General features: G+C 56.3%; 7 protein-coding genes across 7 annotated transcripts; 3 read left to right on the forward strand and 4 right to left on the reverse strand.

Annotated features, from left to right (window-relative positions):
• Window positions 1–3,033: 3,033 nt before the first annotated feature.
• CGCS363_v006845 (uncharacterized protein) lies at window positions 3,034–4,611 on the forward strand (the record flags this gene model as incomplete). The annotated part of the gene is made up of 2 exons (XM_036638694.1): window positions 3,034–3,512; window positions 3,582–4,611. The coding sequence occupies 2 exons, from the start codon at window positions 3,034–3,036 to the stop codon at window positions 4,609–4,611; spliced, it is 1,509 nt and encodes a 502-aa protein (XP_036495930.1).
• A 5,779-nt stretch (window positions 4,612–10,390) lies between these two features.
• On the forward strand, window positions 10,391–13,829 carry CGCS363_v006846 (uncharacterized protein; the record flags this gene model as incomplete). Its single annotated transcript, XM_036638695.1, has 2 exons — window positions 10,391–10,682; window positions 10,744–13,829. 2 exons carry the CDS (start codon window positions 10,391–10,393, stop codon window positions 13,827–13,829), a joined length of 3,378 nt encoding a protein of 1,125 aa, XP_036495931.1.
• Window positions 13,830–14,980: 1,151 nt separating this feature from the next.
• CGCS363_v006847 (uncharacterized protein) lies at window positions 14,981–16,518 on the forward strand (the record flags this gene model as incomplete). Its single annotated transcript, XM_036638696.1, has 3 exons — window positions 14,981–15,137; window positions 15,204–15,389; window positions 15,446–16,518. The coding sequence occupies 3 exons, from the start codon at window positions 14,981–14,983 to the stop codon at window positions 16,516–16,518; spliced, it is 1,416 nt and encodes a 471-aa protein (XP_036495932.1).
• Window positions 16,519–17,246: 728 nt separating this feature from the next.
• On the reverse strand, window positions 17,247–19,001 carry BGL1B-1 (Beta-glucosidase 1B; the record flags this gene model as incomplete). The annotated part of the gene is made up of 2 exons (XM_036638697.1): window positions 17,247–18,633; window positions 18,958–19,001. The coding sequence occupies 2 exons, from the start codon at window positions 18,999–19,001 to the stop codon at window positions 17,247–17,249; spliced, it is 1,431 nt and encodes a 476-aa protein (XP_036495937.1).
• Window positions 19,002–21,482: 2,481 nt separating this feature from the next.
• CGCS363_v006849 (uncharacterized protein) lies at window positions 21,483–22,326 on the reverse strand (the record flags this gene model as incomplete). Its single annotated transcript, XM_036638698.1, has 2 exons — window positions 21,483–22,072; window positions 22,203–22,326. 2 exons carry the CDS (start codon window positions 22,324–22,326, stop codon window positions 21,483–21,485), a joined length of 714 nt encoding a protein of 237 aa, XP_036495938.1.
• A 562-nt stretch (window positions 22,327–22,888) lies between these two features.
• On the reverse strand, window positions 22,889–23,872 carry CGCS363_v006850 (putative oxidoreductase; the record flags this gene model as incomplete). Its single annotated transcript, XM_036638699.1, has 2 exons — window positions 22,889–23,317; window positions 23,372–23,872. 2 exons carry the CDS (start codon window positions 23,870–23,872, stop codon window positions 22,889–22,891), a joined length of 930 nt encoding a protein of 309 aa, XP_036496799.1.
• Window positions 23,873–24,260: 388 nt separating this feature from the next.
• Window positions 24,261–26,314, reverse strand: ctc-1 (FACT complex subunit ctc-1; the record flags this gene model as incomplete). The annotated part of the gene is made up of 5 exons (XM_036638700.1): window positions 24,261–24,855; window positions 24,912–25,283; window positions 25,339–25,841; window positions 25,900–26,122; window positions 26,304–26,314. 5 exons carry the CDS (start codon window positions 26,312–26,314, stop codon window positions 24,261–24,263), a joined length of 1,704 nt encoding a protein of 567 aa, XP_036496798.1.
• Window positions 26,315–26,835: the final 521 nt, after the last annotated feature.

A 26,835-nucleotide genomic window follows, 5' to 3' on the forward strand; every position in this document is an offset into this window, starting at 1 on the left:
GGAAGATAATTTTGTTTTCGAGTTTGTACATGACACATCTCGGACACGAGTACTCCGCTTTGTGTTCAACCGCAGGTTTCGGTTCCACGGTTCGTTTGTTCTCGCGGCTGGCACACGTCAATGAGACATTGCCGTGACCAGCTAGGGGAATTGCGGGGTTCCGTTTGACACCCGACTCTCAGACATATTTCAGCCAGCCTCCATCAGCTCAGATGGGTTAGGCGATGCAAACACCCAAGTCTTGACGTCTTCCTTTTTGCAAAATCAAACGACGACAGTCCAAACAACTCGGCCAGAGGTGGCCTCCAGCAGGGAAACTGGTCGTGCTTTGACTTGCCTATGAGGGCAATAAGGTGATAGCGGCCGTCCGATTGCATTTTGCGCTGTGGCCACATCGCGCAGTCGAGCCGCGTCTCTGACTGGGCTACAACGTTCGCTCGCAATCCGACTTGCGGGGTTGAGACTGAACATTCCCAAGTCGACATGAATAAAAATGAGAGCGGCGCGCTTGGAACGAGAAGGACTGAAGGACGCGGTCGCGGGAATAAGACCTCGGTGACCTTAGTGCACCACATGCTCATCCGAACCGCGCGGCAGCGAGGTGCAGTTCGACATCCTGGCAGCTCGCTTGAGGTTATCTTGAACCATCAGGTCTAATTCAGACGATGACAAGGTCGCTTCGGCCAGCCCCGGGGCACGGCCAACGATGTGGAGGCCCCGTGACGAAGAAAGAAACCACAGCAATCGCTCGTCCCAAGGCGATTCAGTACGTTGGTCTTCTTCAGAGGTAGATTCGCCGCGAAAGCAAGAGATTCACTTCCCGTGCTTTACCTCCCACCGGGTCGATTTTGATCACCCGGTCTAGGCTTGTGGATTCAGACGAAGTACTACAGAGGATTGGCTGAATATGACAGCATCGGTGCTGCAGCAGTCCATGTTTTTGTTGGGGCGGGGACGGAAGGCAAGGCGAAGGCCCGTGGCTGCATGTTGTTACCCGTTGTCAGACAACGAATGACTGCAAAGTCGAGCCATCACAAGAAGTAGCCTGGACTGCGATGCCGAGGCATCAGGCGCCGCCAGTGATTCTCAACGCCAATTGTTGCACTAAGGAGGCAGAAACTGCCTGTGTTTAGATACTCGCGCCGTACGAGATGCTCGGAATCGACAGGCCGCGATGGGCGCAGATAAGGTCATGGGGCAGATGCCAGGTGCAAACAGCGGACTTCTGACGACGGGACGTAAGGTGCCGATACTCATATCCCATGTTAGCAGGTGGAAGTGATTCTAGATGATGACCTGCCGAGGAAGCAGATGGACGGGTCACTGGCGATGAGATGGCTGTTTCAAGTGCGGTCAATCCTCGGCGCTGGGCCTATGGGAGGAAGACAGGAGCACTGTAATACCGAGATGAAGATGTTACCAGCTTGAAGACGGTATCGCTAGTTGCGCCGTTGAAGCACTCGCAGAGGAAATACGTGGAGATTGCGATTATGCACCGGGCAGCAAAGAAGCACGAGGGCAAGATAGGTCTGTAGACAAGTAGGTACATGGCGGGAGGCGTGCCCTGAGGTGGTGGTTGCAGAGGCGCATCCGGCAAGGTTGCAGCGGAGAAGCTCTCCCGGCAGACGGCGTGCGCAGTGGATCCTTACAGGGTGGGCAGCCCTGGGGCGGCGGCGGGAGCAGCCTGCCGAGAATCTGGAGAAGGCAGCTGCAGCCAGTGAGGAACGCGAAGTGACCAAGGGTGGCCGGGTGGGGGTGACGTTGAAGGTGCATCATCCCCATCCCTGCAGTCCGCAGTTAGACATGCAGGAAACATGGAGCAAGCAGGAGGAACAGCAGCCCAGTAGCCCAGGAGCAAGCAATAGCAAGCCCTGTTGGGGCAGTTCGGCAAAGCTGTACCAGTAAAGATGGATTCGATTTGGTCAACATCAATAGAGCTTACCTTCCATACCTTAAGGTAGACAAGGGAGCTTCTGTGCTGCATCGCTGTCCCTCTGTACTCTCTGCCTTTCCTCCGCCACCATCTCTACCTTAAGGTACCTTACCTAGGTACCTAAGATACCTTACCTTTACCTCCTCCCATAGATAAGGTATCCAATGCACCTACCTACCTAAACAACGTAGATATCGCGTGCTCGACGACGGCTTCTCCTCACCTCTCGTCTGCTCCTGCATACCGTCGCATCCCCGCCTCCATTGGTCGAAGCTCCTAGCTGCTCATTCCACGTCCCATTCTTGGGGCACTCCCGTCAGGGACCTACCGTACCGTACGGATACTTCGGCCATAAGTACCCGGCCCCGATTCGAGACCCCGACTCACGCATCAGCAGCAGCGTCAGCGTCAGCGTCAGGCTTGCCGCTGGCCCAATCACGGCGCGGTACCTTGCCTTGCGATCAAGCTGTCTTGGGTACCTTTAGCAGCTTAGCACCGTGTCTTAGCTGCGTCCAGCAGGGAAGGCAAGGCAAGACAAGGCAAGACAAGGCAAAGGCAGGGAAGGGACGATCCCAAGTCGCCACCAGCCAGTCCCAAACTAAAACCACGTCCATTCCCGCCGCGACGAACCAACCCTCAGCTCGTGGCGCTTCACTCGCCCTTGAACGACTGAGCCGGTTCGGTCGCACGTACACACACACCACGACTTGTGGCACGCCGCCGTCGCCGCCATTTCCCCCTCTTCCTCCTTCTCCTCTTTCCCTTCCGAACTCCCTTTTCTCCCCCTTCCTTAGCTTCCTCTGCTGCCTTATTGCTCAGGAGATTGTCTCGCCTCGGGAAACCCCCTCTCCTCTCGTCTTGCTCTGCACTACCTTAGCTCGCCTGCCCGCGTCGCGCATGAGGAATCCTCAAAACCCCTCGACTGCCTGTCCCTAGCCTGGACTTGCATGTCCGTTTCTTGATTCTCGACTGTCCCTACAACACGAGCAACGATACAACATCCTCCACCGACGGAGCTTGAAAGCGACAACACTCCGAAGACGCCGGAACTTGCGGCTACACAGAGTTGACCTAGACTGAATATCCACCTCCCTTTGGCCATGTCCGACGAGAACGGAGGCCCCCGAAGCCCGATTACGCCGGTTACGGCGGCGAGCAATATCAGCAGGAAGCAGACCGTGTCCTCCCCCGGCGCGACACCATCACCAGCACCCTCCGGCCATTCCATCAAACGCGCCGTGACTGTCGATGAGTCCTCGCAACTGCGGCGCCGGACGCCGTTTGGCCAGTTTCCAACAGAGACATCCTTCATCGAGAGAGCTGGTCTGCATCGGAGGAGAAGTTCAACACTTTCAGATTATAGCTTTGGAGAGGCGAGAGACCTGCTGAACCCAAAACCGACGGGCGTGCCGCCGCCATCATCCGACGACATGTCAAATTGGGCTTCAATCCCTCTAGCCTTTGCTCTCCTCCCGGCCGTTGGTGGTCTTTTGTTTAATAATGGCAGCGCTGTCGTGACGGATATAATGCTTTTAGGCTTGTCGGCCGTGTTTCTGCACTGGTCTGTGACACATCCATGGTAAGTCCGGCGTTTACAATTCCTCGTTGCGGGGGACAGGATCATCCGAGCGCTGACATCGTCGCTCAGGAACTGGTACCATTCGGCACAGGCAGTGCGCGTTCGGGCAGAGGTCAGCACCAGTGCGGTCATCGACGACGAAAGCGAGAACGAACAGGCCGTAGGGAGCCCTTCGTCGACGGCGTCTACCTTGAACGGTCATGCAGTCAACGGAAGCCTTGACGATGCGTCCGAGGTCCCCACCACACCCACGTCGTCGGTACAGGAACCGGCGCTCAAGGTTCCTCAAAATGTGAAGAAGGATGACGCACTGGCCGAGCTCTGGGTACATGAGATCTTGGCTTTGGTATCATGCTTCATGTTCCCCATGCTGGGTGCATATCTTCTGCATGCCATTCGCGCGCAGCTGAGCCGTCCCTCCGAGGGGCTGGTATCCAACTACAACCTGACCATCTTTCTGCTTGCTGCAGAGCTCCGCCCGCTGTCACACATGATGAAGCTAGTTCAGTGCCGGACGCTTCAGCTGCAGCGAGACGTCCACGCAAACCCGTTCAAAGAGGAGGCTGTTACGCCGGACCAAGTCAGGGTATTGATGGCCAGGCTAGAATTACTAGAATCACGACCGGAGCCGACGCCGATCAAGCAGAATGGTAACTCGGACACTTCCAAAATCAAGCAAGAGGCCTCCATTGCTCGCGATGTTCGCAACGCCATCCAGCCTGATCTTGACGCTCTGAATCGAGCAGTGCGACGGTATGAGAAGAAAGCTACGGTCCTCGCCTTTCAAACCGAATCGCGCTTTGCGGCTGTTGACACGCGGTTGAACGACGCCATCGCACTTGCAGCTGCCGCGGCCAAAAACAGCGCCGCGCGGCCGGGATTCTTGCAGTGGCTGGTAGAGTCAGTCTGGGCCATCATCACAATGCCATTCTTTGCGGTGGTGGCGTTGCTGGTCTTGCCCTTCAAGACGGTCCGTGGGCTTCTGAAGCGTAAGAAGAAGCAGTTGCCGGAACGGAGCTCGAGGTCGGGCCGCAATGGAAAGACGGTGGGCCACAGAATGGCGACAGACCGACCCCCGAGTCGAGTTTCGAAGCGATGAACAGTCCAGGCGGTGAATGGTCTTTACAGGAGTTTGTGAGATGTCTTGATCTCAGAGTGTGGAAAAAAAAAAGGGGGCCCGTCGTAAGGATGACACCGGCCGGGGGGGTTTATGCCTTCAAAATGGATGGTCAGGGTGACGGTATACACGGCATACGAATCAGGTTATTGGCGTTGTAATGGTTCCTGCGGCGCATAGCTCGCGCTGGGTTGATGAGCATGACTTACCTCGTATTGTTAGTGTCGAATCAAGCTATCGACGAGTAATCCAACAAGCAAGCAGCGTTGCAGGTGAAGCGGCGTTGCTGTGGAACTGAACAAGGCGAAAGTTGGTTGATGTGTACTTGACTTGACGCCTACTAGAATGCGGTGATATTGATGACCAAGAACCGCCGTTGAAGCAGCGTGAGCATGAACATTAGCAGGTGTGTCCATGTGAAGTCGTGTGTCTGAGGTTGTCAACTCCCTTACTATCAACTACGAGGTTTCGCGAGTTGTCAAATGACAGCGACACGGAAGACTCAAGTACATTTCATTCCGTGTTGCCACGTGCGGATACATGGACATCTTCCACTAATGAAGGCTCGCCTGCCTGTCGTCAATATATGCTCTCTGACCCTCGTTTCGGCGCCGTGATACTAGACTCCAAACGACAGTCTAGCAGACCAGAGTGGATGAACCCAAGACGACGGCTCACAATGGCGTTGTGCGGGTGGCTGGAACCGAGAGGCACGACGGCGAACAGACAGAGCTTTCCCATGGACCCGAGCCCGGGCCCAGATCCCAAAGATCACACGCGGCCCATGGTTCTTTTTTCTTTGGAAACGAAGGGGAGGCGGGAGGACAGCTCCGGCGCCGAAGGGGGGAGCAAATGGGGGTGGACGAATGTCCTGGACGGCGATCAGGAAGAGAGCGTCAGCTATGCAGCCGTAGGCGAGGCCCGTTCGGACGCACAACCCCCCGAGGGTTCTTGGATGGGGTAAGATGGAGCCGGCGGTTTCGGAAGAGCCAAAACTCCAAAGACGTTGACGAATCCTGGGGGAGATCCTTCTTGTTTTTTGGAAGTCTGATGGCCATCGCTCCGTGAATTGCTTTCTTGAAAATTTGGCTCTGGGGCGTTGAACGGACTTACACGACCAGGGTTGAATGATTGATTCATGGTACTGGGCCGATGGCAAGATCTCGGCTGGAACGAACGGCAAGTCCTAGTTGACCAGTGTCTTTGACTCGCAGTCATCGTCGTTGTCGTTGTGTTGACAAAGTGCCGCGTACATACATCGCAGTCTCGAGCAAGTCAAGGATCGTACCCCGTGGCTATGAAGTTGAAGCCCAGGGTTGGCATAGACAGTGGTCATCAACGTTACAGGGGACAGCCCAACACGAGCCAGCGGCATAATCATGCCCCTCCTGTCCTCGAGGTCGGACGAACCGATCAGGGCAGAGTAGTTCAGTCGATTAGGAGAGGGGGGTTGCATTCGTCGAGCAGCGTGATTCACAGAGCATGGGGTTCACGGCGGTACGATATGAATCTCCTGGCCAAGAGGCTGAAAAAATGAAGGCAAGCAAGCCACTGGCTTACGGGAGTCCGCAGACACGGCTTTCGGTAGTGGGACCAACTAGTCAGTCGTTTGCGTCGGACAAGAGCGGTAGATGAGTCCGGTGTTGCGGCGCCGAAATTAGTCTTCTTTTTTTTCTTTTCCTAGAAGGTCGGCTCAGATCAGTTGCCCGATTCAACCGTCCAGCCGGCTGACAGAGTTTTCTTCTTTGCCTCTTTAATTCTTTTTGATGACTGAGAAGTCTAAAAAGAGTCGACAATTATTCGCCAGGATCGTGAGTATGGGGGAGGCTCATGCAGCGAGGCATTGCTTGTATCAAAGCGACCAGGATGCAGGAACCCCTTTATGCGATGAGGCGCAGAGCGGGTGGATCGTATCCAACGTCTGCTGTTGTACATGGTCCTTCCAGCGACCATGGTTGATTTGGGCTCCCCCCAGTCGCCCACTCTGTTGGTTGTAGCCGGCATGCCGCCGTCAACACTCGGTATGACGCCGGCAGGGAAAAAAAACTTGGAGAACAACGAAAGAATCCTTCCCTTGCGAGATTGAAGGGCTCGAAGGAATGGGTGGACCCTCAATCTCCCGAGAGTCTGAGCAAGAACGCCTCGTGGGGACGACAACGCAGCTTGAACCCTGTTTCAGACCAACAAGTCGTTGTCTTTCAATGGAAATGCATGCCTCGCGGTGCAAACGTTTCTGGCAGAAGGAACCGTTCGGCAGCATCCCATGTACCCCAGAAGCTAGTATTGTTTCCAGACGCAAGCCTTCGGAACAAAGCGCCAAAACAAAGTGTGTTGAAGGTGGTTATTATGCTACTGCAAAACCGACAAAAACAAGAAGCAAAGAGTCAAGACCAGCGAGAGGAAGAAGATTGGTCCCATGACCGCTGCGGCGTTCCAATAGCCCGGAGCCGATCAGACAAGGCCAGGGGGCTGTCAAGACTTTGAGAGCCGTTGTGACGTGAATCTCGCCCTTACCGAGCTTCACCCACCAAAGCAAAGAGTGGGGGAGAGTTTTGCCCACAGGCTAAAGTGGGCGCCTCTGATTTTTCTTTTTGTAGAGGCTGGCATGTCTTCGAGATGCGTCTGCGGCGTCGGCGATGACTAGTGATCGGACTGTTTGTAAGACGGGCACAGACAAGCACACAACCCCGACGGCGCTTTGAGTTCCCAGGTCGAGATTCTGGAATTTCTCGATGGCGAAACACAGACACCAGACCTGGATGATCGGACGGTAAGGGCTGGCATTGTGCCTTGGTAGGAATCAGCGAGGGATTATCTGAAATCTCGATCGGCGGGACAGAGACCGGCGAGCAGACGTGCCATCACGATACACCCGAGGTGGAGATGGGTGGAGTGAGGATCATGGGTCGAGATTCAGATCTATTGATGCTGACGATGGTGTTCGGAGGTTCACGGCGAACGTTGAAGCTAGGAAGATGAGAGTTGGAAGCTGGCTAGCAAAGTCTGTCGTGTCTACGAGGCGGCGGTGGAGAGCGAAGGTGTTGATGTTGCAGTGGAGTTGACCATGCCCAAGTGAGCTCGTTCGCAGTTGCTATACCTGCAGAGTGCATCGTTAGTTTTCCTATGTAGGTTGTAGGTTCTTGGAGATGCCGGGCAGAAGCAGGAGCCTACCGTTGAATTAGTCCTCAAGAAGCTAGCCCTATGCAAAAAAAAACGGTCCCGAGTGGGGTTAGCGTGGTTGGCACCTGCGTTTGTGCCCTGTGGGTGATCAACAACGGGACGGCGCCGGTGAAGCAGACGGTCCTCGTCCCGCCGCGCTGGTGCGACTCTCTCATTTTACGCATCGCGACCTTGCCATCTCCAGTCGCGCTCCCTTGAGAATATTTTGCAGCTTCTGGACAGCCCACCGCGACGACCACGGAGATGCTGCATATTCAGCTGCATGCTCAGCTGCAGTCTGCAGGCAGGTTGCAATTTGCAGCATGTCGACGTGCGGTAAGGGTTCGCTTCCCTTCCCTTCCCGTACGGGCAGCTGCATCGTGGACGCCACCGATCTCGCGGTCGGCCTGATTCAGTTTGCAATATCAGCTGTCGTCCATCAGACGTCGACTCGACTTTGGCATCGTTGCAGCAAGACGGCCAGAAAGACCCTGCCTCGGCCAAACTATGGGCGCGGCGCCGCCAGGAAGGGGGGGAAAAAGGAAGCTCTCACAATGCACCTGAGGTCGCGGCGCACAGGCGGGCCGACGCGTCCGGATTGGGATACGAGTTCATGCTGAATTGGGGATCAATTATTGAGCGAATGTCCCAATTCTTCCATCTCTCGAGTCTCTGCCTAACCTGCTAATGGCAGACCGCACGGCACCCATTGCTGAGTTGTTGCCGTGAGCTGCACGCTGGCCGCAGACTGGGCTAAAGCAGAGCAGCAGCAGCAAGGCCGTGAACGCGCGCCCGCCTCGGGCATTTCTGGGGGGCAACCGCAGCGACCAACCAGGAAAGGACGGGACGGCACACGGCTTCACTGAGCCTTTCTTGCGTGTTACCAACTCGATGATTGTTGGTTGGCTCAGCTTCACCACAGGGCCAGGGCAGGCGCGAATGGGCTCACCTCACCATCGTCCGGTATTCCACGCCCCTCCAAATCTCAAACCGCCCAACGTCCATCCCATCTCCCATCTCATTCTCATCCCAAGCCATCAGTCCACGCCCAATACTGTCGCCCATTTGGCCTTGCGTCCAATCCGCCTTCGACACTCACTCACACCCCACGGACCCCTCCTTTCCTCTGCCCCTCCATCATCAGCCCTTTTTTTTTTTCCCTTCCTCTCTTCCTTTTCGCCCCCCTGTTCCTGTTCTTGTTCCTGATCCTAGTCCCGTTCCTGATTGTCTTGCTCCCATCCAAGTCAACGCTAACCGTGTGATATGCCGGGGTTACCCCCTGTCCCTGTAATTTTGGGATGGATGCGCCTCAACTTCCGACGTCGAGTTACCGCCAGCCGCTCGCAGGTTACATCTCTTATTCCAGTCGTACTTGCTCGCATCATCGTGCCTCAGCAGATACGTCGGGACCAGAACTTGCCTTCAACTGCACGTCGGCTCGTTTGTCAATTGCATCCTTGGCACGGCATGCATACTCTGGCCCGGGATTGCTGCTGCCAACAGAGCCCCTCCCATCGGCCAACGAAGAGCCAATACGTACGTCGCTGCGACGTGTAGCTGATGCTTCTTCAGACCCTTGGCCTTCCTCTGGCCGAAAGCCGCAGCCAGCTCGGCTGTATTCGACGCCGCCAAGTGCACTTCATCCTCGTGGTTGGCTCCAGTTGGCCACACGTTCCTCTGCCTGTCCTTCCAGCTTTCTTCTTTTTCCCCCCAGCCTGACCATGGCCGTGGTCCTCATCTCCTGCACCCGCGCGTCCTTTGCCTCCCCAATCCTGCCCGCCATGGCTCATCTGCATCCTGGCTAGCCGGATGCTCGTTGTCAGAAGGCCGCACCGAGCATGCAACCCAGCTCTGAGCTCCGTCCGACCTCGCTGCTCCTCCTCCTCACCTTGCCGTCTGTTGCCTGCGTTTGCATGGCTGGGGATTTCGGATGCAGCAACTCTGATCCCCTCGCCTGCGTCTGGTCGTCTGGTAGTCCAGATGCGCTCTCGACTCATGAACAGGGTCACGCCGTACACACGTCCACACACGTACGATTCGGACTCCTCCTCTGCAATCCAGAGACTCGCGCCCTGCCTCATTATTACGCATCTATGATGGACTAAGCACTGCGTGAGCTCCGCTGGTTCCTCGTTCGGTGCAACCCACGAAATCCACTTCCATCCACATGGATCTTCCCCTCCGGCATTACGCCCTCCTCCTTGTCCTATATAGTTTGATCACCTCCGGGTTGCTACTCCACCCCACGACAGCTGGGCTATTCCCTGTCCTTGTCTTCGCCCTTTTTGCTTCTCCTCTTCTCCCCTCCCCTTTTGTCAGCCTCAGCTCTCCGAGAGCTTCCTTGTCTCATTCATAACCCCACTGGTATCTGGGGTCAGGATACCCAGCCGGCGTGACGTCCTGTTCGACTAATAATACGGTCTTCCCGGCCTTCTCGTCTCCTAGAGCTTGCTGTCTGCTTGCTCCCTCCTCGCCGGCGTCCCTCCCTCTGTCGAGCTCAGTAATGCCCGAAGCGTATCTCACAGTCACTCATTAATATTATCCGTGATTTACGCCACCGGTACAGCAAACCTCGACGAGACCAGATCCCTAATATTCAACCATGGCGAGGTGGAACCGATTGGTCGTTTGTTTCTTTCTCTTTCTTTGTCTTCAACTTGCTGTTGGTCATGTCGTGCCTGTAAGAAGACAGGACAGCTCAGCAACGGCCGTCACCTCTACTACACGGACCGGAACTCGAGATGCCGCGGCCACAGCCTCATCAACGTCGCCCGCCAGGTCAACCGCAGCCTCCGTCACAGGATCTATCATCGCGTCGAGCACTTCATCCATTTCTTCTGCACTGCCGACCGCCACTGATGGAGTCACCTTCGACAACTCGACACTCTTGAACTGTAAGTGCATGGCCAACAACATATCTCCATCGCCCAACACATGTCGCTGACGCTTTACCAGCTACCATCCCGGAGGGCCAGCTTCCCCTTGAGCCAAAGGTGACCCCCGGATGGGCCGTTGCTGGCGTGATCCTATTGTGTGTCGGCGTTGGCTACACCCTCGTCGGTCTCAGGCAACCCATGATGCACAACACCCTTTCCGTCGCATATGCTGTTGGACTGGGTATCACAGTCCTGGTTGTGTATCTCGCCCCACTGCCTGTCAGCAATGGCGCCCAAGGAGGCTTTGTCGTCGCTGCGGTGCTCCCAGGCATCTTGGTTGGTGTCTTCGCTTCCTTGTGGTTCAATGAGATTACAGAGTGTTTTGCTTGCGGGCTCGGCGGCTTCTGCTTCAGCATGTGGCTGTTGTGTCTGCAAGAAGGCGGTTTGCTTTCTGGTGTGGCCAAGGTTGTCTTCATTGTCGTGTTCACATTGGCAGTCTTCGCAGCATACTTCACCCGATGGACCCGCGACTGGGCATTGATCGTCAGCATCTCCTTCACCGGCGCCACATCGACTGTCATAGGTATCGACTGTTTCAGCCGAGCCGGGCTGAAGGAATTCTGGGCCTATATCTGGCACTTGAATGACAACCTCTTCCCGGTCGGCGCAACTACCTATCCTTTGACCAAGGGCATTCGCGTCGAGCTTGCCGCCATTATCGTCATTTTCTGCGTCGGCATCATCTCCCAAAAGAGGTTGTGGAACGTCATCAAGGACCGCCGCACCAAGAGGCAAGAGGAATTGGCCGAGGAACAACGAGCTCGCGACGAGGAGGAACTGAACATTGGAAAGCAAATCGAGGCTGAGAATGCCCGTGAACGACGCGCATGGGAGAGAGTGCATGGTGACCACGATTCAGGCTTCGCTCGCGACAGCGAAAGTGAGAAGGAGCCTCGCTACAGCCAGAGCGCTTCGGTTCCTGGACCTGAGCCTCTGATGGTGGCCGAAATGCAGGGGTGTGACGCTGCCCCTCCTGTCCCTCCGAAGCCGACACCCCAGGGTCTTATGTCCTTGGGCAAAGAAGACAGCATGGTGACAGTACGAGTCGCTCCTGACGAGGCCTACAATGCCCCTACTACCCCGAGACGGCTGATCGACGAGAAGGAAGCCATGGTACACACCACGGAGATCAATGACGAAAGCACCCGCGAAGCCGACGTTCCTCCTGTTCCGGAAGTCGTGCCTCTGCCTTTCAGATTCCCTGTTCCTGACGAGAACGCGCGTGGAAGAAGGGCGTCAACCGTAGCAACGTTTGCCGATGACGATGAAGACCAGGCGGGTGTTGTCAGCAAGCGAAGCTCACTCACGAAGCGTCTTTCCAAAGGATCGGTCAGCCTGATGCGGAAGGTTTCCCAACGCACGACGGGGTCACGCCCTGAGACTGGCCCTGACGAGGATGAAGTCGCCGTTCTCAAGCACCATCGCAAGGAGACGGACAGCTCCATCGCAGCAACGATCGACTCAGAGAATGACAGCGGCGCCAGCACTCTCCAAGAATCGCGCCCCCAGACCGCTGATGTCAACCAGAAGCTTAGCCAGGACTCAACCGAGAAGGCCCCAGCTACCCTCGCCGATTCGACCGATGATGAGAAGGACAAGGGCGACACGAATGCCGATACTGCCGACAACGCGGTCGACAACATCGAGGAGAAGCCTACCGTTGAGACCCCTGCCGCAGACAACACTGTCGAAAAGTCCGAGGGTGAGCCGACCAAGCAAGCTGACAGCGGCGACTCGATCACGGAAGGCAACCCGATGAAGCAGGCCGTTGAACCTGCTACCCCGTCGCAAAAAGCCAAATCGACTGCCTCCGTACACTCGACACCGGTCAGCTTGACCCCGGATCGCCTGCCACCTGCACTTTCCAACGTGGCTCTGCACTACCGGACGAACGAGTGGGCGAAACACCTGAGCCATGCCGAAGCACCTGCCCCCGAGACGTTGCCGGTGGTTGAGTACACTCGGGATGCGCCGCAACGCGAAGAGACACCGGCGCCTCTGAACGTGGAGGAACTGCAGCAAACAGCTTTGACTGCCACGCCCGCTCCAGTTCCCACCCCTTCACCGGCACCTCTTCCTGGCCAGGCACACCCGAGGCCCACGTCTACCTTCACTGCACCTCGTACTCACTCGAGAAACAACTCCTGGGGATCGGGAATTGACAACCCAAACACGCCCCCTCCGCCCATGATTCGCAAACACCACCGCAGGGTTTCGAGCAAGAACCAGGTGCCAACAGTGCAGACTATCGCGGAGGAAAGCCACCTTCCCTCCAGGTCTCCCAGTTTCAGCGGCTCTGAGCGCATGCCGATGGCAGCCTCTCCAATCTCACCCAGCGGCTTCGTGCCGCCCCCGCCCCCGCCAGGCATCGTGTCCTATTCGAGCCCGCAGAGCCTTCTCGCCCAGCGAAGCATGGCCATCCGAAACAAGACTTATGGGATCTTGACCGGGGCCAACTCAACGCCGGACTTTTCCGCTGCGGCGCAACGCCCGCCTAGTGAGGTCTACTCTGCTTACGACTACCCCGGGTATCCGCAACAGATGGCAGAATCGTCCCTTGACGATCTGCCTTTGAGCCAGCGCAAGGAAATGATCCGCCGCCAGAGCAGCATGGGAACCATTCGAACATCCATGTCAGACAACAGGAGATCATTGAGCAACCCGTACCTGCCGACGACGTCCACTGAACAGCTTCAATTTGACTCGCACCAGCCCAGCAGGGTGTCCAACGCGCCGTCCAGGGAGGCTCGCGAGGCCAGGCTGGCGTCTTTCCGCGACTCGGTGCAGGCCGACCTACGCAACGCATCGGCAGTGGCAAAAGTGGGCGCACACGGGCGTGATACGTCCATGATGTTCCGCGCCTCAAGCTCTGCGAACCTGGCCGCTCAAGCTGCTGCTCGGGAGGCAGACATGCAGAGAAACATTGACCTGCAGCGCAGCTTCCTGATGAGCCAAAAGGAGGCAGAGGCCAAGCGTCGCGAGAAGGAGAGGATCGAGAAGGAGCGGTCTGAGCAGGCCTTCACGAGAAGCATGCAAACTGGCGAGATGTTTGACTTGCACAGGGAGGCGATGAAGAGAATGCAGCAAGGTTCCAGGAACGCTTGAGACGATTTGGTTAACGCAGCAACTGAGTCGTGATTTACTTTTATTTCTTTTCTTTTTTCTCTTCAGCATTGGTAGATACCCAGGATCAAAGGCAAATCTGGGGCGCGTTGGAAACAGGACGTCGAAACTCTGATGCAGCGACGGGCTATATGATACAGTGAGCGGTTGGGGACGAACGACGAGACAATGACGAGCGAAATAGGTTGGAGATTCACGGAAAATGATTGTGGTAGTAATGCCTTGAGAGGATGAGACCCTGAAAAGGGCGTCAACATGCCCGCATTAAGTCATAAAGATAATGATAAATTTAGCTGAAATATTAGATATTAGAATCTCACGTAAAGAGAATGGTGTTGCTTTACCATGAAACCCAAGAGTTGCTTTCCATATTCGGTCTGCTTTGGTGATGTTGGTCCGGTCAACTCTGTTGGACTTAGAGTCCTGGCCCTGTACGACCGTTTCAGTTCGGCAGAGCGGACAAACGATTCAGCAGCCATGAGCGTTGCCGAAGAACCGTTACGTCGAGGCAGTTCGGTCCCCACGTGTTACGCCGACCGCGAGGCCCCATACTCGGCCAAGCCGGCACGGCACCGAGGCGGACGATCCCGAAAGCATGTGGAATCCAACACACATTTTGGCACGGCGGCATGAGCAAATCATTCGGATGAGGCTCCATCCCTGTTGGCTGACGCTCTTCTCAAACAACCAACCACCTTCTTTTCGCTGAAAAAAGTTCCCCCACCACACCGCCCGTCGACCTTCCATCTTCGCTTCGGACGACCCCGATGTCGGGATTCTGGCCGGCCGGCAATAACCCGGGCCGCAGAGCCTGGGCGTTGGCGTCATCCATTCTCACAGCGGACGAAGACATGTCCGGCGGGTCACGGGGGTGGTAGATTTTGTCGTTTGCGGTGAATGTGCCAATTGCACAATCTGTTTTTGATGATTGTCTTTGTTGTTGCTGCTGCTGCTGCGTTGAAACGTCGTTGAAAAAGTGCAACCCTCCCGCCGACCGCGATCGCTTTCAATTCGGGGGGCTGCATGTCTCGCGTCGACTCCACATCGCCGTGTTTTTCCAACGCCCCGTCCCCGGCGTATCATGTCTTTTTCGGCCGCTCCTAATTATATCCGGATAGTATTCTAGTACCGCCATGGCCGGCTCCGCCCAAGACGAGAAGGCACCTGAGCCCCCGTCGACCGTGGGGGGTCGCGTCTGGGCCAGGGCCGTCAAGATTTTCAAGCTCATCCTCGCGCAGTGGCTGGTGATTGGGTTCGGGCTTAGCTGTGTGTTTGCATACTTCTTCCCCAGTAAGTTGGCTGGCCCCGTTGCTTTCAAAGTAAGAGTAAAGCAAAGCTGACGGACGCTCCAAAAAGACGTCGCGGCCCGCGGTGGACCCATCAGATCGGAATACTCCATCATCTACGGCGGCATCGCCATCATCTTCCTCGTCAGCGGCCTCCAGCTCTCCCACGCGAAGCTCAGACAGAATGTTACCAACTGGCGGCTGCACATCATCGTTCAAGGCATCAGTTTCATCATCATTCCCGTAATCCTGCTAAGTAAGGCAACCCTCCTTTCATTCAATGCTACCCTTCAGCTTACACTGTGTCAAAAGTCATAATCCACATCATAATCGCCGCAGGCGGCCTCCGCAATGGCGTCCTCTCCACGCCCATCATCGTCGGCATGGTTGTCGCCTCATGTCTCCCGACGACCATCGCGTCCAACGTGGTCATGACGCGCGCCTCGGGCGGCGACGACGCGGCGGCCATCATCGAGGTCGTCATCGGCAACGTCCTGGGCTCCTTCATCTCCCCAGGCCTCATCTACGGCTTCATCCCCAAGACGGACGAGTTCAGGGACTGGCAGCCCGCGAACCCGAGCACGCTCGGCGCCATGTACGCCAACGTCCTCCAGCAGCTGGGGCTGAGCGTGCTGCTCCCCCTCGCCGTCGGCCAGGCGCTGCGCTGGTTCTTCGAGAAGCAGGTCGACTGGGCGCTGCGGACCTTCTACCTCGCCAAGGTGTCGACCTTCTGCCTGATCCTGCTCGTCTGGACCACCTTCTCCGCCGCCTTCAAGACGGGCGCGCTCTACCAGACCCCGCACGCCTCCATCATCTTCAACGTCTTCATGAACGTCGCGCTCTACATGCTCTTCACCCTCATCTGCTTCTACGCCGCCCGCCCGCCGCTGCCCCTGTGCGACGCCATCAACCCGCGCGTCGCCGACTCTGCGCTGATGACGCGCCGCTCGCCCTCGCTCCTCCGACGCGCCGTGACCGTCCGCCGGCTGCCTCGAGAGCAGACCATCGCCGTGTGCTTCTGCGGCGCCGCCAAGACGACGTCGCTCGGCATCCCGCTCGCCACCGCCATGTGGACCCAGTCCGACGACCTCACCCGCGCCCTGATCCAGATCCCCGTGCTGCTGTACACCATCGAGCAGGTCTTCATGGCGCAGATCCTCGTGTACGTGTTCAAGTGGTACCTCAGGAGGGGCGCCAAGGCGGACTCGGAGACGTTGACTACGGAGGACGAAGAGGCGGGCAGTCATTCTGGGGCGGGGGAAGTCAGGGAAGATGGAATCGGCGACGGAGACGGGTCTCATGGGGCTTTGGATCATGGCTGTGAAAAGAAGCCTGGCGGAGTAGAGGGCGGGAATAATGCGGTGCCTGTCAAGACGATATCTTAGAACGTTCTCGATTATGCATACGCACGGGTTTTGGGATGAAGTTGGAACCGAGACAGACACTCGGTTGGATAATTGCAACACAGTCAGACCAAGGATTCGAGCAGCTCCAAGCCATCGATCAGGACTTTACACCACTGCGGTAACTGTATAAGCGCATAATGTTGAACGTGCCATTCCCTCTCTGTGCTATTCACGCCGCCCACCGTGGTTTTATGCATAAAGAAAACCAGGGGTGAATCATTCGTCGTGACAGATTGAACCAGAAGAACACAATCTATGGGCCGGCAATTCTCTTGATGTGGCGTATCGGAACCTTTGTAGCGCAGCATCATCCCGTAGCCGCATATGCTCCATCATTCCAGACAAGCTGTACAGAGATGACATATAAGGTAACACTGGAATCGACTGACCAAGGTCATGTTTAACCGGCGTCTGCCTACCAGCCTAAATAACAAGATGCTTGAAGATTCTGATATTGTGAGAAAGCTCGGCGAGCAATTCACATCGGTGAAGTCACAGGAAGCAAGCCTTGCTCACATAACTCATGTTCCATTTGAGTATCTCCAATACAGACGCTACATCATGAGACAGAATAGGCTTCTTCATACATCAATCGTGAGCGGCACGAAGGCCCTCTTTACACTTCAAAAAGATTGCGATGCAACTCCAATCTACGTGATTGTCTTCGTCTCTGCTCTGTTGCTCTCATCTACGGGCTCATGCATGTCTCAGGCCTTCTTGATGAGGCTCTCAAAGAGAGGCTGGAGGCTCTTGGCGCTCTTCTTGGGGTATCTCTTCTGGTCGTTCTCGTAGTCGACATAGGTGACGCCGAAACGGGTCTCGTAGCCCTCGGCCCACTCAAAGTTGTCCATGAGGGACCAGGCCATGTAACCCTTGACGTTGACGCCGTCCTTCTCGTAGGCGTCGGCCATAGCCCTGACATAGTCGTCAAAGTACTTGACGCGGAAGTCGTCCTCGAGAATCTGCTCGAGAGGCATGTCGTTCTCGCCCTTCAGCGAGGTGCCGTTCTCGGTAACGTAGATGGGAGGGTATCCGTAGCGCTTGGAGAGCCAGGTGAGGAGGTTGCGGAAACCCTGCGGGTTCGGGCGCAGCCAGAAGGACTGGGTCTCCGGGCCAATGTTCTCGCCGCTCTTGGACTCGAACAGGGTCTCGAGGTTGCCAAGGAAGTCGTCGGCGGGAGGCTCGCCGGTCTTGTGCTTGATGAAATTGGCGGTGTAGTGGTTCATGCCATAGAAGTCGTTGGAGCCCTTGACCAGCTCGACCTCCTCAGGTGTAAACTCGGGCAGGCGGTCGCCGAGCTGCTTGCGCATGGAGTCGGGGTACTTGCCGAAGTAGATGGGGTCGGCGAACCAGGAGATGGCGAACTCGATCTTGCGGTCGGAAGCCTCAACGTCGGCCGGGTCCTCGGGGTCCCAGGGGTAGGTGGCGTCGCCATTGAGGGTGATGCCGATCTGGCCGCCTTGGGTAGGCTTGATCTCCTCGCGGTAGACCTTGACAGCACGGGCATGGGCGAGAATGCAGTTGTGGCCAACAATCCAGGGCTCGCGCGAGGAGTCTCCGACGGGAGACTTGTTGCGGTCCGAGGTGTGGCCGGGGGCGAAGAAGCCGCTGCTGTAGCCGAGGATGGAGGAGCACCAGGGCTCGTTGAAAGTGATCCAGTTCTTGCACTTGGGGATGGCCTTGAACATGACACGAGCGTAGTGCTCGTAGTCAAGGGGGAACTCTTCCTTGTTCAGAAGACCGCCATAGCGCTTGTCGAGTCCATCGGGGAGATCCCAGTGAAACAGGGTGATGAAGGGCGTGATGCCAGCATCGAGAAGGTCGTCGACAAACTTGACGTAGTGGTCGATACCGGCCTGGTTGATGGGGTCGTTGCGGCCACCAAGGGGAATGATTCTGGACCAGCCGATGGAGAAGCGGTAGGTGTTGGCACCAACAGACTTGAGCAGAGCAATGTCTTCGGCGGTGCGGTTGTAGGAATCGCAGGCAGTGACTCCGGAGCTACCGTCGGCAATCTTGCCGGGGATTTTGCAGAAGGTGTCCCAGATGGAGGGACCACGGCCGTCCTTCTCGACAGCACCCTCAACCTGGTATCTGTGATGGCGGGCAAAACGAGTTAGTAGGGGTTCGGCATGACATGTTGTTGGACTCGCTTATTAGACGACAAGGAGGGACGGAGGGGAAAGGTGTGAGTGGGGGGTGACGGAGCGAAATAAGTGTGCGGAATTGCAGGCGGGTAAGACGGAGGGAGGAGGGCGGAGGGTGGTGGTGCGTGGTTGGTGGGAGGATGCTTGCTAGTTGTCCGAATCGGGCCACGGGCCGGAGGCAGACGCAAAACTGCATTGTGACAGCAACTGAGGCACGATGATGGACCGACAAGAAAAGCGCAATGCAGCATATTGAGGTTGAGATACGTACGAAGCGGTGGCAAAACCCCAAAGGAAGTCGCTCGGCAAAGACATGTTGGGCTATGAGTCTGAGGCCAAAGTTGTTGGTGAAAGTCTCGAAAGCGTGTTGCAACCAGCGTCGACTCTCACGAGAGCCCTAGTTCGTAACGTCTGTGGTTTGTCCGCACAGCAGCTATCAGCCACTCTGCAACGGTGGGCAAGTTGGAACGACTAGACAGAGGGTCGAAGAGGATATGTTGACAAGGAGAGAAGAGAGAGCAAGGAGGGGGGACAAATGCAGACAGAGGACCAGCAGCTGCCACGATACTTATACGCATCAGAAGAACGGAAGGAGAGGTTGCGGTGGAATGAATTGGGAATCATCATTCGTCTGATGGGGATACCTGGCAGGTTAAGGTAAGGCGAGGTCATGTCGACACGGAGCTACAAGGATGGCAAAGATGGGACAAACACCCGCAGGAAAGGGTAGCAGAAACAGCAGACATGGGACAAGCCTACAAGGGCGTCTCGTGGAGCGCCCTCCATGCAGTCAGTAGTCAATCTGGGACCTGGGAAGCTCCAGAAATTCTACCGCGTCGGACCGTCGTCACCGAGAAACGAAGACTGGACCATGTCCGGAAGTGGTGCTGCTGCTGCTGCTGCTGCTGCTGGTGGGATGAGAAAGAGACGTACACGACAACTATGTACATGCTGAAGAAGACCTACTTCTTTCTACCTTAGTCTTCTGCTCTTCTCCAGCGCTAGTGCAAACGAGGCAGACAATTGACGCCAGAGGTCTTGGTGTTACAGGCACCTGCTTCTATTTGCCAACAGGCGACTGACATTGGGAAGGCTACCTTATTCCTCCGCAACAAAAAGAACCTTAACATGCCCGCCTCATGTTCCGTTCCATGTTTCCAGGTTGCGTCGGATGACCATGTGCGACCGGGTTGGCGGTGTCTCTCTGCGCAAACTCCAGGTATTTACCCGTACCCGTACCCGTACCTGGGTGCCTATCGGGCTCACCACGACACAGCGGAGTTTGCTGGCGGTGGCAACAGTTGACAAGGGGCTCCTGCAGAATGGAATACTAGGTGTCCTGCGGTACGAATATCCAGGCCAGGGGCAGTCCACTAGGTACCTAGGTAATTACCCCGCCGTGGGGTCCCTTTTCCCTCAGGTCAGTTGAGGGGAAGTCCCTTCCCCCCCGCTGAGAGAGCCTGCTGAGAACATCGACAATCCGGCCCGTCGAGCCGACGACCACCTCTCTCCTCGCCCAGCTTCGACTCGCAGCCGATTCGAAACACGACAAGCCTCGATCTCTCACCTGATAATCCCGCTTGCCGCCTCATTGGCGGCATGCGCGTGCGGGAACCTCGCCAAATCCTCGGGGCCACGAAGCCATCAGCAGCCGCTTATTACAGTGTGCCGTTTGATTGCCTCTTGATTGCCTCGCCCAAACCCCGGCCCAAGGCATATCTTGTTCAACCACCTGCTAATAGGGCAGAACCTGGGCAGACGGGGAACTCATCCGCCCATGATACCAGAGTCCAGGTAACCGCTGCCATCTTTTCACTTTCCACACCAAAGCGCATGCCGAGCCCCCCTTGGCTGGCCCATGTTGGTCGCATTCGGTGAGCGGGCAAGGGCGCAACGACGGGTGAGCCTCCCTTCCATCCACTGCCGGCTCGTTCGTCCAATGTCGCCTGTGCTTCTCCAACAACGGCTTTCGTCCCATCATCTCCGTCTTGTCCATGGCGGGTGCTAGTCGACCACATCCCCAGCTTCATAACAGACCTAAAATATAGATACGACCCGGAGGACACCTGGCATCTACATCTGCGCGTTTCTTTCTACCCATAACGCAATCGTCTGTTCGATCAACACATACTCCATGCGGACTGCAACACGAAACTCACGGCAGACGTCCCCTGCCTGTTCAATTCCGCCCCTCCAAAACCATAATCTCCAGTTTAAATCGTCTTAGTCCACGCAGCTATCAATACGCGAAAATCACATGGCCGTACAACCGATTCCTCTTCTTCGGTCGAGTAGCCCGCCCCGGCCGACTGGCGGGTCCCGCTCGTCGATCCAACGAGCCTTCGGCCCTACACTCAGGTACATGTGTGTTGCTGACTTACACCTTATCTTGTCGGGCGGGGGGAAACCTCGGGACGATTAAACATCTTGCTATTGTGCCTTAATGTGCTAAATCCATGGTACGCCGTCGCCTCCACGGCTGCTTTTCCCTCATGACTCCATGATCAAAGATTCCCAACCTCGTGCTTCCCTTCGATTCTGCTTTTCTCCCTTCTCATCGTACTTTTAGTCATTCGTTTTGTTCAGTCCGTCCCCGACAGATCCGAACCTATCGCCGCTGCACCACTAAGCCTATTACCGGCCTCTGGGTGAGCAGAAATCCCCATAATACCAACCTCAGTCCTCACCGAGGTGTACGGAACGCGGGACGAAGGTGAGCCGGCCCAGTCCACGACACCCCAGCTGCTGATACCACCTACCCTGCCGCTGCGATGCGATGCATGACATGGCATGGACTCAATGCAGGCCCTCCAAAGCCGCATCCGCGTCGTCTCGCTCGCCTAGTTTGCGCTTGCCGTTGCCAGTATTGCTCGTCATCTCAACGTCCTCCGTCTTCCCGTCGTCCGCATCGGTCCATTCCACAATCTCCCACTCGACCCTGACCTTCCCGTCCCTACTCTGATCCACCATCTGGCTGTGACGCAGATTGCCCAAGCGGGTCCCGTCGATCATGCTCTCAAACCAGGGGACGCCGCGGGTTTCCCTTCCAATTACCGTGGTCGTTGTCGGAACGACGGACTGTCTCTCCGTCTCCTCGAGTTCGGGGATCAAACCCAGGTCTTCCAAATCTCGCAAGTCTTCGCCGCACAGGCTGGCCAATGTGAGATGGATATAGTCAGCTTCGGTGTGAGGAAGCTCGGTCCAGTAGGACAGTGGCGTTCCGCAGAAGCCGCAGAAGTATCGCTTCGAGGGGTTGCTAGACGGCGTCTCGAATACACGGCGAATCGCAGAGTGCGCCTCGTCGGGGAACAAGGCATGCGTTGAGCTGTGATACCAGGAAATCGGCACTTTGATCATTGCGGCCAGCGGGGTGGCCAAAGGAACTCCTGCGCAAGCTGTGGTTAGCTTCGAAGCTTGCGATTGGTGGGCATCGCATCTCATGCGAGAAAAGCAAGCCTAGGAAAAGAATCCAGAAAGACGGCAGACGAAAAAAAAAGAAGGAGAAGATAGACTCACTGTGTCTGGCATCTGTGTGGAAGAGGACCTGCACCCTCTCACTCGTCTGTTGAGGAACAGGCTCGATGACGTACCGGTTGCGCCCGCACTGGCAACCGCCGCGCAAGGGTCGTTGCAAGCTCATTGCTGTTACTGTTGTCATTACAGCTCTGTCGAGAGTAGATTCGATAGCGTGTAAGCTGAAATTGGTTGGTGTATGGATTTTGAGGCTGCCAGAGAGCCGGGAGGCGGCTCAATTTCACTACTGCGCAGTAGGCGGATGGCTTGTTGGTGTGTTTGTTGATCTTTCCCACATGAGAAGGGGAGGTCAGATCAGGAGAAGCTTCCAGGTGAACCCAGCAATCGCTTTCCGTCCCACCTCGCAGGCACCCCCGGCCCCTCCAGGCGCGCCTCCCGTGCGTGCTCCCACGCCCTTGAAGGTGAAGCTGCGGATCTCCCGCCGTCCATTCAGGCGTCTGAGTGGCCTGTGTTCCTCGCTCAACGCCTCTCACCGCGCTGGAAGCCCCGCCTGATGGCCGCTGCGTGGGGCACTTTCGTCATGCTTTCCTACCTGCGCCCCAGGCAACTGAGCTTGGGTTGTTGTTTGTTTGTCATGCACCGTAAAAACTTCATGCCTTCCTATCTACATAGTAAAACAGCATCGGTTGCTTCAAGTGGGAACAGGGGTTCAGATTTGTTTCCAATCGCTAGCTAACGTTGGCAGGAAAAAGAGCGCCCTGCGCACCCATGTCTAAGTCGTCGAGGAGTTGCATTTCCTCCTCGTCAAGCTCAAAGGAAAAGACATTGGCGTTCTCCTCGATCCTTGCCGGGTCGCCGCTCTTCACCAGCGGCACGAAGCCCTTTTGGACAGACCACCGTAGAAGCACCTGTGCCTCAGTCACAGCTCTCCCTCCTATACCATCACCGTCAGCACCGGCAGCTCCGGGCCCTGCCCTTTCGGTCTCGGAGTCGGACGTGACTCCGGCCAAGACCCGCCGCCGCACTCGGGCAACGACCCGTGCCAGCGCCGGATCCGACATTCTCTGCCCTCTGGCCAACGGGCTATACGCCTGAACAAGGATCCCGTTCTTCTGGCAATACGTGACCAGTTCCCTTTGTTGGCACCAAGGATGGATCTATGCGATGCCTCATCAGCGACTCCGCAGCTAGATCGTGAGTCAAGTACTCACCTCAATCTGGTTCACAACAGGCGGCCAGACCTTGGCGTAGCCCTTCATCTCCTCCAGATGCCCAGCTCGAAAATTGCTGACCCCGATTGCCCTCGTCTTTCCTTCCTCCAGCAGCCTCTCCAGCGCAACCCAGACCTCCTGGCGCCTCTGAATGGGCCGATGCACGAGGAACAGATCGACGTACCCGTCTTCGCCCGCGATGCGTCTAACACTGCGTAATATGCTGCGGTACGTCTTCTCGACAGAGCCTTCGTGACGACCGACCTTGGTCGTTATGAACAAGCCTTCGCGTTGTGCTTTCGCTTGTTCGAGGTATTGCTGCAACGATCTCCCAACATCTGCTTCGTTGCCATAGAGCTGCGCAGAGTCGATTTGTCGATATCCACAATTTAACGCTGCCAGGCAGGCATCTGCACAGTCCTGGGCTCTAAGCTGGTATACACCAAAGCCTAATCTAGGCAGGTGAATGTTGGTTCCCCGCAAGCGTACCGTTTGATCCATAGTTCCTATGGCCGCACTTATTTTGATGATGTGAGTTGCGGTTTGCAGTTGCCTGAAAACGCCCGCCTATTTCATTCATGGCCATTGATGCCCCCAGCACAACACTCGGCTAAGTTAGGCAGCTGCAACCCACTTGCACGACCTGGTTGAAGAACTCGCCACCACCAGAGTGGAGGTAAAATAAATCACTATGGTGTAGAATTTTTGTGGCAGCTACCTCTGTCCGCACCATGTCATCAAGAGGTCGTTTCCAAATATTAAACCTCTTCAGGTCCCTTAAGGGCCGGTCAGCCTAATAGGTAATTGTAGTGTTACATTCCCTTTCATTCCCATGAACGCCTAGCAACAGCCCCAAGTCCCGAAAGCCTTCAACTTGCAGCAGACGCGCTCAACCAGTCTTCTTCTTCTTCTTGGGCCTCTCTTCTTGTTCCTCCTCCTCCTCCTCGGCGTCGTCAGCGTCATCGTCGTCAACGTCGCTCTCTGCGCTTCCAGAGCCCGAGCTCTCGTGTTCACTGTCGAACTCCTCGGCAACGTCACTCTCACTCTCAGCGCGGAAGTCCTCGTCAACGCTCTCTTCGTCTTCGTCAGCCGAGCCGCGGTCCGCTTTCGGTCCGACGACCTCCTCTTCAGAGTCGTCCATTGCCTGATCGCGGAGAGCAGTGGCCAGAAGCTTGGCGTCCTCGTCGATCTCGTTCTTGACACGCAGGCCCTTCAGTCTGAAAAATTCCTCGAGCCCCTTAAGATCCTCGCGGTTGATGTTGCTAAACTGAGATGAGCCAGCACCATTCTTCATCTGAACGGTGATATCGAACGTGGAGAGCGCCGAAACGGCGCCGCCGACTCGAGAGAATGTGACGGAAGCAGTCTGCTCGTACGCAATGTACGTCGCAGGCTTCGGCACGAACATAAACGCCTTCTCCAAGCAGTACAGGAAACCTTCGCTGGCCTTGATGGAGCACTTGATACCGAATTGTTGTCGGTGCCTGCATATATGTTAGCTCTCGGCATTTCAAGCGAGCGGGGGCTGTCTGCGACGTACGTCTGGAAGTCCTTCGCAGGTGTGGTGACCTTCTTGTTGGCCAATCCTCTGAAGATGTAGGTGATGACTTGGTGAAGAGGCTGCTCGTAGTGAGGCTGCAAACGGTCCTTGTAGCGCTCGTCTATTTGCTCCTCGGTGAGGTTGAGATCAATAGTGACCTCCTCATCCTTCTTGAACTGCATGACGATGAAGGGGTATCTCGTCTGACCCTGGCGAAGAGGCGGGTCCAGGCCAATGACCAGGAGAACGTGTGTCTCGTCGGGCTTGGGCAGAACCATGAACTTCTTGATGGCGTCGTATTGAATCTTGTAATCGTAGGTTTTACCACGTAGGCGGAAAGAAGCATCGTACATATCGATGTCGAAACGTCCTCTGCAAGTTCATGTTAGCGACGGATTCGCTTGGTAGATAACGGAGGTGAGCGTACCTGGGGGTAAGGTGCAGAATGTCCAAGAAGGTGGCGATAGTATCACCAGCAGTCTCGCCAATCTCGGCCTTCTCCATAAGGGTGTCATAGAATAGAGCGACAGCGTTCTTCTCTTCCTCGCCGGCATCACTAGCGCCGTCTTCGCCGTCGGCCTCCTTCTTGACAGTTCCAGGGATATAGAATCTCATCTCCACGAGCTGATCCTTGCCAGCACCAGCCTTCTTGCCCTTGCCGCGCGCACCGCCCAGGGCACCGTTGGTGCCGGTGTCATTCTTGTCCGTTGGGGCAGAGAATTCGACAGCGACTTCGTTGCGACCAGCCAAGTTGGTATTTGAGATCTCTGAATAAGGGATTTCGAAGGCGGGACGGTTCTGGACGTGGAATGCCAGCTCGGCCTTTCCGAAATCGGCCTTGCCCCAGTTCCAACCTCTGAGGGAGTGCTCCTTATTCTCGAGATTGGTGCTGTACCAGCTCTTGAAGATCTTGCTCAAGCGCTCGTAGTCCTGGTGAACACGAGTCAATATGGTGCCGCTCGTGGGGTCTGCTTGGGGGGTGTACTACCTCTTGTTGGAAGCCATCCAGTTGAATGATGCGCGAATCGCGGTTGAGGATCTTGATCTCGTAGCCCTTGGCAGCTCGGCTCCAATGCGCTGAGGCGATGTTGCTGTGGTCGAGGGTGAAGGTGTCGCCGCCACCAGCAGGCTTCCATCCGAGACCGCTCTCGGCGAATCTGCACTTGCCGCTCTCCTTGGAGAGGTCCAGGTAGATGCTGTCGAAACTCTCGCTAGAAGGAGCCATGCTGTTAGCTTGAAGAAAGCAGATTGAAGCAAGATGGGATGCGCGCGTTGAAATTGGAAATCTGTTTGCGCAAATTTGCGCGGGGAGAATGCGCTCGCTTGGAAGGACCCGGGTAGCCGCAGTATTGATGATTGAGACGGGGCGAGGAGCTGGCCTTGAACACTCACATGGCTGCCATGGTTGGGAAACCTCTCGAGCTAGAGGTGGCTGATTGTCGTCAAAGTAAGGTGGCAGAAACTGAGGCTGGAGCTTAAAGGCACGATGCTGAGTAGATAGACGACGTCCGGCGGGATCTGCAGAATGCCTGGGGTGGACGATGGGAGGAATGGTGGTGATGACGGGGTTTTAATCCGTAGGCAGGTTGTCTTGTCGGTGATAAAATTTCGGGGCGATTGGGCCTTCGCGTGGTGCACTTCTCCTGTCGCGCGAGGCTCTGGTGGCACGGCGACGCGACCTCTCTAAAGTGAGTGGGCCCTGTCCGCTCCTGCCACCCCCTGGTTGCCGACTTACTTAATACAGTGCAAGCACCTAGGTACCTTAGGTATTCGTAAGGTACGGATACCTTACTTAAGGTAGGTAGGCGTTAGTCAGCTGCTGGTGTGGTCCTCAGTCGGGAATAGCGCGGTGACGCAGTTACCCCAACTTTTTCCAACCTAAGCTGGCTGCCCTGGTTGGCTAGCAAAGCTGGAGACGCAGCTG

Source organism: Colletotrichum siamense, assembly GCF_013390195.1.
Source record: "Colletotrichum siamense strain Cg363 chromosome Unknown KSG_Cg363_contig04, whole genome shotgun sequence".
In the NCBI taxonomy this organism is placed as follows: domain Eukaryota; kingdom Fungi; phylum Ascomycota; class Sordariomycetes; order Glomerellales; family Glomerellaceae; genus Colletotrichum; species Colletotrichum siamense.